A 13278-nucleotide genomic window follows, 5' to 3' on the forward strand; every position below is an offset into this window, starting at 1 on the left:
GCCATAAGGAACTGCCGTTTTAATAATAATAATAAAAAAGCATTTCTTGCAGTATGAAATTGCACACTTCTTCTAACCTGACAAACCTCGAAACATAAAACATCGATGCACTGCGTTACCTAACGTCTTTGTAATGTAAACAAAAAAAGCATTTGTGCACGTCTTCTAACTTCAGTCTGTAGGCTCTATTTCTTATCCTGGACTGCCATCTACTGGATAGATAAAGCAACAGCCTAGTAATTATGTGGAAAAAACCCTACATGTTTGATTTACCAAAACATGACTATGACTAATCATGGGGGTATACCACAGTGGAAACTTAAATCATTTGCATTTCTCATGCTAAAAATCTGAAATCAAAGGGAACATTATTATTGCATTGATTAGTTAGCTATTCATGTAAAATGTAGCTTGTCCATACATCTGGAAATCCATTACCACCAATATCAAACAAATCAATTCCAGAGAAAACAACAGTTGACATGTTTATTAGTATGTAAAGCGTTTTACAATGTGTGTTGCATCTTGTAAAGATATTCATTAAGAGAAATCAAGTTTCAGTGTCCATGTCTCGTTGGTGCAAGTCCAAAGGTAGACCACTGTCTAGCACCGTCTCACTGTCCACTGTTCATTGAGGCCTGTCAACCTGTGAAAATAAAACCAACAAACAATCAGTGTTTTAAACTGGCTTTAAAAACTGTGGAAGAAATTTAGCCTAAAGGTCTATAACAGAGTCTGAAATAAGGTTTTTGTCTTAGTAGGTTATTAATCTCTGCGGGAAGAGGTCTCATAAGCATCAGGCAATCAGGATACATATGAAGAGTTCTTTTCCAAAAGAAAGTGAAGTGTCCTCTTTTTTGCCAACTCAAATCTGGTCACCCTAGGTCACGCAATCACTAATCAATGCATACATTGATTTAAGTTCTTTGCTAAATAGACTCAAGGAATAATATGGTTGAAATCTCTCTGTTCCCTCTCACACAAATTAGCCCATCTCTGTTCCTTCATTCTCTGTTGTCTTACCTCTTTCCCTCCTCTTTCCTGATCTCCTCTCTCCATTTCCCTCCACAATATGTCTCCTCTCTCTGCACTCCTCTGCCTCACCTCTGTCTGTAAAATTAAATTAAAATGGAGAAAAGATAGTTTAGCACACTATGTCCTGTCGATTAGCTGGTTACATTATAAGGCTATAGGCTAACCGTTTCAGACAAACTATTAATTAGAAAGAAAAAAAATAGCATGCATTTAATGTTTAGGTATCCAGTCTGAATGCTATAGCCTATCTACACATTCAAGTTAATTGACTTAACCCTATGAGCCCTAAGCTGTTTTAAGGGCATTTTCACTACCTCTAGTTAGAAGCATTTTTTCTGGTCATTGTAAGTGCCATTCACACATGCTACATGTTGTTTTTTTCAGCACAGTCTAGGCTACCCAGATCTGCCACAATATCATGTATAAATACTTGCATTGATTTGATTTAGATTTTTAAATAATACAAATTTGAAAAGGGTACTGTACAAATTCTTACATTTTGACGTGTATCTCATCACCGCAAGCTAACAGCTCGACATGACTTGCATGGTTATGTAGGCCTGACTGTCCCGAAAATGGCAATATAAGAACCATGGTGGAGGTATACTTTGGGGCTGAGCAATTTACTGAAATATGTGGTGTGTGCCTTCCAGATTTAGTGCTGAGAAATGACTTTTTGACACTTTTTGCGCTTCATATTTGTGACACTAGCTGATCTGACCTGACTTGTTTGCGTGGTAGCACACATGACGTGCACAGATGATGATTCTCTATAATATATTTTACTGCATTGCAATGAACAAAGTAAATGTAAAAAAGCCTGATTGGCCTGATGAAGGCCAATATGGGCGTAACGCGTAGGCCCATGTGCTTTTAAATTATCCTTGCCATGAACCATTAAAGGCTTTTTATATTTATAAAAATCTCGGCTAACCCTTTTTTCCTTTGGATTCTAACCTCACCCGTAGCAGAAGAGCACCTGAGTAGATTAATAGACTCCTGAGCGCCCTAAGCCCTTTTGTGTCTTCTCAATGTAAAAAAGTGTTTATTTGTCAAACAAATTTGGATGCAGTATGAGTCTTGAATTGGATACCATACAGGAGTTTTCTCAAAACCGTATTATGAACGTGACTTGCCATAGAGAAACACATGATAACATTAGATTATGAACATAGGCTATTATGCCACACAAAAACATGGGGTAAGTGGAGCTAAATGAAGTTATTATTTTGCTGTCACTTCGTCTGTTGTATGGCCTAGAAGGTTGTATATGGCATCTGTGGATAGCACTAGCTCTCCTCTTTCATTTGACATGCGTGCCATATCTTTCTGATGGCGGTTTCACGAGTAAATCAAACGAGAGTAATGGTAGCCGAAGCTATATGACATTATTATTTGTTTGTCACTTCGTCTGATTTTATAATACGAAATGATCGATGTATTTGATATCAATGGAAAGCTCTGCTTCTCCTCTTTCATTTGATATGCGTGTCATGTCTGTGCGATAAGGGGTCCGCGAGTAATTCAAGCGAGAGTTCTGGATGCGTGGGTGAACGTAAAGCAATGTAGACTGTAAATATCATATACTTTGATTTAACTTCATGATTTTATTTCATTTTCATACTTGATCGTACAGACAAGTGTCTAGTCTCGTTGGAAAGCCCCGGTTCTGCTCTTTCGTGCAATAAGTCTCATCTCGCTGTGACTAATAATCGCGGAGCAATGTAACAAAGAAGAATGTGTGCGTTTTTTGACGCACTTTGCGTCAGTCGGGCTCATAGGGTTAATACTGTGTTCCTGCCAGTACCATTTTGAGAAGGGCAAGGGGGTGGGGGCTCTCCCAGTCAATAATTTCAAATGGTAGTGAGTCGGAGGAGCCTAAACTAACCCATTTTTTTCTCTAATGACTTTATCATGTCTGGAATTTTAAGCCATGTAACATCATCCACAAATAGTTGGGTAGACATTGTACTCTAGATTGTAATTACACCTGTCTCTACCGGGTAATGCAGAGTGAAAGCCGTAGGTGTCCTTTTCGTTGAGGCCTGCCATGAAATAACAACAATCTTGGGAATAGTGTTCAACTTATCAGTGGGAACATGAAAGTAAAACCTGTGTAGTTGAAAAGCCCACTCACCACGTCAAGGTGCAGGCCACGGGTGGGGTGTAAGTAGGACAAGACACCTGTTTCTGCCGGGAGTAATGCGGAGTGACTGACAAGGGTGGTCTTGCTAGAAAAAAAAATCTGTGGAAGACAAACTCTGAAGATATTAGTTAGTACGTACAGCATGGTGACACACACCCATTTTTTTTTGGCCCACCACCACCCCCCCTTTTCGGGGGACAACTACATTCTTAATAAAGCAATGAACTATGAAAGAGAGACAGGAGAGAGCACGCTGTCATTCATGCATTGAACGTGCGCTGTGCTGTATTATTGCTTACTGTGTAGCACAAGTGGCCTAAATTTAGTTATTTTTTTATGGGATAGAATGTAGCCTAGTTGTATGCCTGTGTGCGTATCAGACCATCTCTCCTGCTCAATCAAAATGTATGCGCATGGATATAGTTCTGCATTAAGTTGATTAGGCTACAGTACGTGTTCATTAGCTATTCTAGCAGGGGGAGGTGGTGGATTTAAAAGTAGCCTAGACTATTTGGCGCAGGTTATTGCGCTGTCGCTGGCTGGTCGTCAAAATCATGCAGAATTGCTACGTTTTCTAACCGATGAAATAAATCACCGTTTGCAAAAAAACATTGACGGGTAAACAGGGCCTTAGTGTACTGCACTGAAGGTAACACAGACACACACACACACTACAGTACAATAAGTCATCACTGAGCATACCTGAGCGCCAGAGGCTGGTGTGTCCAGAAGGGGACGTTCTGGTGGTTGGGAGAGGGAGAAGGGGGTCACGGCTGGTGGGGCATGCCTGCACGAGTCGACCTCCATGGCGGCAGCGAGAAGAGTGGCATCCGATGGACCCTCGTCAACAGGTGGACCGACAGTGCCCAGGGGCGGTTGTGCTGCCTTCTCCACATCCCTGGTCAGCACATACTTTTTCAGGTTTGTCCCCTGCTTCTCCCTCTCCCTTGTGGGATACAATGATGGTCACAGCGTATCCCACGTCGTTGCCGAGTAGCCACTGGAATGTCTGACCCCTGTACTGGCCGAGCTGCAGCTCGCAGGCCGGTGGTTGGTGGGGTCACCTCCCTTCTTCTAGCCCTCGCCTCAGAGCGCACCAGTTCGGGGTTCTTTACCAGGGCAGTGGCAGAGACCACTACCTTTATGGAGGGGTCAACTCTGACGTTGAGTCCTTCTCAAAGCGGAAAATGGGCTCCATTTTCTAAAAGAGATAAGATTTCAATCACTATCCATCTAATACACATCAACTGTTTAGATCCTACTAATAGCCCATTACTGTACACAATAATACTTATTCATTAACATACATTACACATCAGGTGTCCTGTTTACACATGTAAACCATATTTACACTTTGAATTTTCAACTCCAAACTGTAGCAACTATATCTATGAGAAGTCTGATCAAAGACTAAATACATTTTGAGAGATCCCTAGCCCTTGGAAAAGACGTAACTAAAATGTCCATTCACCTCCTTGTATTTAACTTGCAAAAATCACGACAGGTTTGTTTACACGCCTAAAGCATGTTTATACTTCAAATTTCGACTCAACATAGTTGAAACACCATGCATGGGGTCTTAATAAGTGTATGTTGGCTGGTCAGGTTTTTAAAGCATTTCCAGGGATACCATGTCATTACACAGCAGTGGCAAGCTAATTTATTTTCTATGTTTAGGATGCTAATAGCGATTTACGCTAACGCATCTAAAGCACAGTTACACTTTACATTTCGAGTCCACACAATTAGCAGTAGGCTACGATACCTTAAGTCTCAAAAAATAAACCCAATAGTTGGAATACTATTTCAAACACGTTTCACCGCGATGAGGTTTGAATGTGACATGCTAACCTTTACCACGATAATGCTAAACTTGGATGTCTATTTCACTGCTAACTGATTCTTTTCTCAATAAAACTACACTTTCGCTGTAGCACATACTTTTACAACCAATAATGTCTTACCTTGTAATAATAATTGTCCGTTCTCGAGTCAGATAACTCCATCGCGGTTGTCACCTTCGTCTTCGTCGTCGAATGAACAGACATTGAACTTGCCATGTTGTGAAAGGGTCCTCTATAAATATTAAAATATTAAAACTTTAACTTCAGGCATCGCCTGAGCAGCTACGCTTCTAACCCCGCCGAATTCTACTCTCGGCTTTAGACCAATGAGGTGGCGACAAATCATCTATTATGACGCGCCATGCAGATCTGGTAACCCATGCAGATCAGGTACCCACACTCTCTCCCAGGCTTTTAGAATCCTATGCCAGAACTCTCAGGCTTCTAGAATCCTACTGTATGCCAGAACTCTCTCTCTCTCTCAGGCTGGCTCTGATAAGACTACAGGTCCTGTTCAACGGTTCCCTGTGCCCAAAACTGTTTCAAAATAAAAATCCTCACTACCATAATTCACTATCAAATCGTTCAACCATTTAAACTACTCAACTATTTAACTGTTCAGCCATTTTAACTGTCAGTTGTCATCAACTATTTAAACTACTCAACTATTTATGCTCAACAGTTTAACTGTTGCTATTCCAACTGTCCGTTTTCATCAACTTTGACTCCCTCCAACTGTTTCTACTGCCTGAAACTAAATTCACTATTAATTAATTCAACTGTTTAAACTACTCAACTATTTAACTGTTTGGCTATTCCAACTGTCCGTTTTCATCAACTATGACTCCCTCCAACTTTTTCTGCTGCCTGAAACTAAATGCACTATTAAGTAATTCAACTATTTAAACTACTAAACTATTTAACTGTTTCGCTATTCCCTCTGTCAGTTTCATCAACTATGACTCCCTCAAACTAAATTCACTATTAATTGATTCAACTATTTAAACTACTCAACTATTTAACTGTTTGGCTATTCCATCTGTCAGTTTTCATCAACTATGACTCCCTCCAACTGTTTCAAAATAATAAGACTACAGATCTTGTTCAACTGTTCCCTGTGCCTAAAACTGTTTCAAAATAAAAATCCTCACTACCATAATTCACTATCAAATCGTTTAACCATTTAAACTACTCAACTATTTAAATGTTCAGCCATTTTAACTGTCAGTTGTCATCAACTGTTTAAACTACTCAACTATTTAACTGTTTGGCTATTTCAACTGTCAGTTTTCATCAACTAGGACTCCCTCCAACTGTTTCTACTGCCTGAAACTAAATTCACTATTAATTAATTCAACTATTTAAACTACTTAACTATTTAACTGTTTGGCTATTCCAACTGTCAGTTTGCATCAACTATGACTCCCTTCAACTGTTTCTACTGCCTGAAACTGTTTCAAAATAAGTCTTCACTAAAATAATTCACTATTACTTAATTCAACTATTAAAACTATTCAACTATTTAACTGTTCAGCCATTCTAACTGTCAGTTGTCATCAACTTTGACTCCCTCCAACTGTTTCCTCTGCCCACAACTGTTTCAAAATAAGTCATCAGTGTCATAATTCCGTATTTCATAATGTAACTATTTAAACTATGCAACTATTTAACTCTTTAGCCATTCCGACAGTTGTCATCAGCTATGTATTCCACCAACAGTTTCCTCTGCCCACAACTGTTTCAAAGTAAAAGTCCTCACACAATTATTCTCTATTAAATAGCTCAACTATTTGAACTACTCAACTGTTTAACTTGTTGCTCATTCCAACTGTTAATTGTCAATAACTATGACTCCCCTCAACCTTTTCTCTACTTCACCTCTATCTTTGTCTCAATTTTCATGCACTCGTAATTCCCTGGAATTGCTTTCTCTAGTTAATAATTGCAATCGACAGCTCAGAGTTCGATTAAGTTGTCTTTGAAGCGTGAGGTTCAGAGTTCAGAGTTCACCCCAACATTAGAGAAGCCTGTGGAAGATCGGTTGGGATAGGTGTCGTTGCTGTGTACTTATTATATTGCGTTGAGCTATATTAAAAAGTTGGAAACAAAGTAATCTTAATTATCATTGAAAGGCGAGTTGTTTCTGAGATTTAATGGCATAATTGGTTAGCCAAATAGTACAACACAGTAAATAACACCATCACAAGCTAACTGGTTAGTGAAGCAAGCTAACAAACGAAAACAGCCAAAATGCAGGAGCTGATAGCGACTGTTGACCACCTTAAATTTGATCTGGAGATTGCTGTAGAGCAACAGCTGGGTGCCCAACCGTTGCCTTTTCCTGGAATGGACAGTAAGTATGAAACTTCATCCCTGTTTGCAGTTACCTGGTATCAAACGTTAGCTAAAATTAGCGCTATTAGCCTAGCAGCAGATAACCATAGCGCCTCCTCGGCTAGCCATAACAAAGATCCAAGAATTGTGCACTGTAGTGCTACAAGTTGACCGATTTTGCAATGGCAACAACCACTGTATTTGTATTGTACGTGTGTTTAAAACGTTTGCAAGCTTATTGTGAATTGCTGTATTAAGGATTTATGTCACCAACTGATTTACTCTGTGAGCTACACATCACCCGTGTCTTGCACGCCGTCTCTAACAATTAATTTCGGTTACTTATACAGAATCTGGTGCTGCTGTATGTGAATTCTTCATGAGGGCATCTTGCATGAAGGGTAAGTTGTCAACAGTAGAAAAAGCAGACTGGTTCTATAAACCAAATGTAAATATTGGTGTCAGAGGTAACAATGCTTATTGTGGTGTTTTGAACAGGTGGCATGTGTCCCTTCCGCCACATCAGTGGAGAAAAAACAGTGGTTTGCAAACATTGGCTTCGAGGGTTATGCAAAAAGGGGGACCAGTGCGAGTTCCTTCATGAGTATGACATGACCAAGATGCCTGAGTGCTATTTTTATTCCAAATTCGGTTAGTATCCGTATCTTTTCATTCTTGTTTATTATGGCTTATCGCCCACTGTTTCACGACTATTATGTGACATTTTCTATGAACAGGAGAGTGCAGCAACAAAGAATGTCCCTTTCTACACATTGACCCTGAATCCAAGATAAAAGACTGTCCATGGTATGACCGAGGATTCTGTAAACATGGTAAGCTCGATGTCTTTCTGGCATCAGATTGTTTACTACAAGGATATGATATGAAATTAAGATCCTGACAAGTTTGTTTATACTTTGTGCCCTATGTTTAGGCCCGGATTGTAGACACAGACATACACGAAGAGTCATTTGTGTCAACTACCTTGTTGGCTTCTGTCCAGAGGGGAGGTCCTGCAAGTTCATGCAGTGAGTCTTAATTTTGCTGATTTTTAAAATTGCATTAGGGTACAGGGAAACGAATGTGTCATACTAAACTGTAGACATTTTAACTTCCCAGCCCACGTTTTGAGTTGCCAATGGGTGCTACTGAACAACCTCCTCTGCCTCTACAGTCTCATACTCAACAGAAGGTATGCAACAGTGGTCTTGTTTGTTACAAACTTCCTAAATATACTCAAAAATATGTAAGAGCTTATGTGGTGATAACAGCAAAGTTTGTTTTATGTTGCCTGTGTGTGATGGTGTACCTTGGTAAATTACATTTAACATATCATTTATGCTTCACTATTAACAGACCATGCAGTCCACAAACAGGTCGTCACTGTCATTGATTCAGCTGACCAATATAAATTCTAACAACCAACAAAGGATGCCGCACAATATAGGACCAATGAACTCTCAAAACAATATGGGGGGAAACCGAGGTCCTCGTCCATTAGATCAAGTCACCTGTTACAAGGTAAACGGCTTTTGAAGATTTTAATGTTTACTCTTTTTACGTATTTTAATGCTTTTGGGTATGCACAACATGTTTTTCTCTTTCTCATCACTTTTCATTGTTTTGTTTTTTTCAGTGTGGCGAGAAGGGTCATTATGCCAACAAGTGTACAAAAGGACATCTGGCTTTCCTCAGTGGACAGTAGCTTTGTATGGGCACCTTTCATCTCAATTAGAGCTGGAATCTCAGGGCCTTCAGTGTGCCAGTCAAGATACATTCAGCCTTTTAAAACAAGGCTCTGATCAGGCTTTCCAACTGCCTAAAATCTTAAGGTGTTTAGACTTCACCTTGTTCAAGGAACAAGTGTATATTGTACAGCACATCTTTTCCTACCCATGGAACTGGTGATACTAACCTTTCATTTCCTGGGCTGGAAACATGAAATGTAATGTGAAAGGGCTGTGGCAATTTGGAGCTCAAATAAACCTTTACCTTTTTGCCTTACTAAAAGAATTGAAAGCAAATTAGTAGTCACCATTCGGAGGTTGTAAGAACAGGAGGAAGCTAGGCATTCTCTATGTGAATCTACCTTAAAGGAACAAAACAAAGTCATATGATTAAGGTGTAGACTATTAGCCAAACTGGACTTGAGGAATCAAACTTCAGTGGAATCTAATCTAATCATAATGGTGTGATTCATTGTACATTTGTTTTCTTTTCTTCCCTCCAATACATGAACTTGCTGTTTTAGTTGTCCATGAATGCAAGACAACGTGGCTGAAACCAGAAATGAATACAACATAGGAAACTCATTGTTGTAAATGAAATTGCCAGCATTTGTAATAAAAACATGATCCGTTTTACTACACCCAACTTCAAGTAATTATTGCATGCCAAAGTCATGACTAGTTCCCTCTTTCCCATGGGCAGATTCATTGATAATCTCCAAACAGACAACATTGTATTCAAATAATTTTAGTTTTATTGTTGGTCACAACTATCATTTTGTACAGACAACGAAAAGCTGAAAGGGGTGGCGTGAATACACTGCTGCGGACATGGCCACTTCAGAGCCTTGTGGTCCCTGATGTGGGCGGTTCAGTGGTACTTCCTCCAACGGTCATGCTCTACAGAGAAAGCAAATGTTTGGAGACACAGGTTTAGAGACAGTTCTGGGGTGAGTGAGATGTGGATTCTGTTTATTGATGGAACATCCTACTTACTGAGGTGATCGTATTCCCAGACGTAGCTCAGCACAACATATCCAGTCAGGAGCATGGCAACACCACCAATGCCACCCTTCTTCACATTGATGTATTTATTGTAGTACCTTTCCTGACCTGTGGCACAATGACTTGAATTAACACTGTTTTTACAACACAATAATTAAATGTGCCACATTGACATGGCTGTCCCGTCAAGCTGACAAACAACCTACCTTTGCGGACTGAGCCAAGTAGACCATTGGGAGTGAAGTCCCTGGTGCCAAGCCAGGAGAAGAACTCTCCCAGCTTGACGTCCATAAGCCTCTTTTCAGCTAGGGCCACTATAATAAACAGAAATGCATGTATTAAGCTCAGTAATGTGCAGAGATGCGACGCTGTGGATAGCAAAGCTAGCCTAGCAGTAAAAATCCAAACATCCATGTCAGTACATTTTGATTCAGTATGGCTTCTCAAGCAAAGATTGAATACTGTAATTCATAAAACGGCTTGTGTGTCAGTACGTTAATCATGTTCAATTGACGTTGACATGTTATTGACATTGTGCAACTTTAGCTTAAAACAGACTTTCCTTGTGGTCTTACTAGAAATTTGACTCATGTGCGAATTAACCTTACGTAATTCCCATAGACACATTCACATATTTGTATCAAAAACTACTGGGCTGCTACGACTGACATAAAAGCTATTAGAAACCAACGCTAAAGAACTATGAAGACACGGGTGAGTATTATTCTAGTTAATTTACAAAAGGCACAACATGTGGTGTGCAGCTGCCCGCTACAGACAGGTTGCTGATGTCTACATCAGACAGCACTAGCGAGTGGCGAGTTAGCTATATCGCTATCGTTAGCTACATTTTAGACTAATGTTTAATTGGAATATAGGGCGACACTGAGATATTCAAATAATTTCACGACAACAATAAAAGTATTAATTCGGATAGGGAGCAGTTAAAGTAGCCAACATGATTTCCCTGGAAGTTGTTTCAGGGTAGCATCGTAAGCTATCTAATCGTCAAGTTAGCACACATTTGCTTTAGCCAGTTTGGATGACAGAAAGTCCTTGACGTGACTTGTAGCAGCTAAGAGTGAAATGTTCGCACTGAAGCTCTGACAGCGAGAAAAACCTCCACGACAGTAATGTGCAATGATTATAGGTAAGCTCATATCTTATATAGTTTGGGTTTTCATAATCAACTAGATACAAGAATAAAACCAAGACTTCTAAGGTTATACGCAAGCATACCTGCTTTGTCCGCCATCTTGCTCAGCTTGAACCGCTGTGTATGTCGGGAATAAAATGGAGTGGAGGCATTATGGGACGGAAAATAAAATGAGGGAGGAGTTCAGTGCAGTGCCCTGTTTGGGTACCACTGGCAGTGGCTGGTCTCAGAGAAACCTAGATCATAGGACTAATTGACCACCATGCTGAATTGGACTAAACTAAATTACAGTAGGCCTTATATAGTCTATATTTTGCCCCACTAAGTAGGCTAATGATACATAATGTAGCCTAGCTTTCTTATTTAATCTTGGTCATTTTTAAGAGTTATAGGCCAAAGACCCAGATTAGGCTACTGTCATATTAGACTATGACAGTAGGCCTAGATGACATTTCTATATTATCATTTCTTGCACTTTGTATTGTTGTCAACTGTTCTGTAGCCAATTAGCACCTCCAATATTCACTGAACATGACACATGAATCCATTTTCAATGAAAACATCAGCTCACCAGATGGGGGAGATGTTTAATGACCGTTGCATCTCTTCATAGTGACAGCATAGCCTACAGCCTGGTTCAGCAAGAAATACAGACACGCAGAAAATGCATGCCCTATCTTCCTCTGTTCCTTGCAGTAGACAGGCAAAAAGCAGAACAACCAACATGGATCATTTGTCCGACAGTGATATTGAGTGCACCTCCTCTATTAGCCCTAAGCAAGGTTTGGATGGGAACGACCCTGTGGGCCTAATGTCTCCTGTGCTAGAGGAGTGATCCTGATTAGACTATTTTGATCATATGAGTTCAGTTGAGGATGCAGGAGGTGCACAAGATGACATAGGCATTTATCACCATGCTCTGTAATAAGACTTCGACCTACAGAACAATGTTTTCCTGCCCTGTGCGGGAAACGGGGTTTCACTGAAGCTGTCAAACAAAGTCTCTGGGTCAGGCTATATTTTGTCATAGACTGGGTGTCAATTCCTGTCCAACTTCAAGGTTACAACTGATCCGAATGGATTTCTGATTGCAGGTCAGAAATATTCGTTGGCTGTCTTACAGTGTGAGCATGCAGTGGAATATGGGCTACAGCAAGGCAATCACATCCGATTGGAACATGTGGTAGTGTGAGTTACCACCTTGTTGTAGTCATTTGTGTGTCTGTGTCTGCGTCTGCATGGCTGTAGCAAACTGCGCTCCTAGTCGTCCCCCCCCCCCCCCCCCCCATCTTTGTCTATTATTCTTTAATGCCCTTTTGCCCTTCCATGAAAGCCTTTGTCAGTCAGCCATTTCTGCATCAGTGTGTGTATTTCAGTTATCAGCAAAGAGCCAGAAATAAGCCTGACTTAAGAAAATCACCCAGTATTTCAATGTGTTGGTATTTAGTTTTTTGCTCACTTGCTCCCCTTGGGAACCATGATTCACTCTTTTGAATAGTCAAGGTCATTGTGATAGGCCTACGCAGAAATCAGGGTAAATTGAGGGAATTCTCCAGTCTCTTATTTAGACACAAACATATGGACTCTTCCCAAGCTACAATTTACCTTCTTTAATATTGGCAAGAGAGGGTAATCTATGTTTTTTAATGCACCTCAGCATGTTTTGGCCGAATAATGTATTAATGGATTTATTTGGCATCAGATTAATTTGCACATGGTTTACTGGTTCTGACAATGCACAACCACATTATTGTAACCACATTAAGTAAAATCTTTTGATTCTGAATACATTTTTTAGATTATACATTATACATTTATTTTAGATAACCATAGGCTACATCACATTTCTGATATCATATAAGTGTGGATTTAGACTTTAGTCACGAACATTTTTGCTTCTGCTTTATTCAAACACTGAATAGGAAAAGAGGCTCTGGGTAAGAAGTAATGGGTCTCATTAGAATGTATGAGCGGCACCCATGCCTGATTCACATAGTTTGCATGTCCCATGTAGGAGGTCAGAGACTCGAG

The 13278-nt window shown here is 40.0% G+C and overlaps 2 protein-coding genes across 3 annotated transcripts; one reads left to right on the forward strand and one right to left on the reverse strand.

The window, feature by feature from the left end:
- Positions 1-7035: 7035 nt before the first annotated feature.
- Positions 7036-9727, forward strand: cpsf4 (cleavage and polyadenylation specific factor 4). Of its 2 annotated transcripts, none has more exons than XR_009938606.1 (8): positions 7036-7378; positions 7710-7760; positions 7858-8010; positions 8097-8192; positions 8294-8387; positions 8479-8551; positions 8736-8880; positions 8996-9727. XR_009938606.1 is itself a non-coding variant. In XM_062531363.1 (8 exons), the coding sequence occupies exons 1-8, from the start codon at positions 7276-7278 to the stop codon at positions 9062-9064; spliced, it is 804 nt and encodes a 267-aa protein (XP_062387347.1). In that variant the 5' UTR covers positions 7036-7275; the 3' UTR covers positions 9065-9727. The 2 variants fall into 2 exon arrangements, 1 of the variants encoding a protein (XP_062387347.1); XM_062531363.1 differs by having other exon boundaries at positions 8716-8880.
- Positions 9728-9818: 91 nt separating this feature from the next.
- atp5mf (ATP synthase membrane subunit f) lies at positions 9819-11450 on the reverse strand. The gene is made up of 4 exons (XM_062531365.1): positions 11331-11450; positions 10298-10405; positions 10083-10199; positions 9819-9986 (listed from the first exon to the last, which is right to left on the reverse strand). Exons 1-4 carry the CDS (start codon positions 11344-11346, stop codon positions 9958-9960), a joined length of 270 nt encoding a protein of 89 aa, XP_062387349.1. The 5' UTR covers positions 11347-11450; the 3' UTR covers positions 9819-9957.
- Positions 11451-13278: the final 1828 nt, after the last annotated feature.

This window comes from Sardina pilchardus, chromosome 3 (assembly GCF_963854185.1).
Source record: "Sardina pilchardus chromosome 3, fSarPil1.1, whole genome shotgun sequence".
NCBI classification, from domain to species: Eukaryota; Metazoa; Chordata; class Actinopteri; order Clupeiformes; family Clupeidae; genus Sardina; species Sardina pilchardus.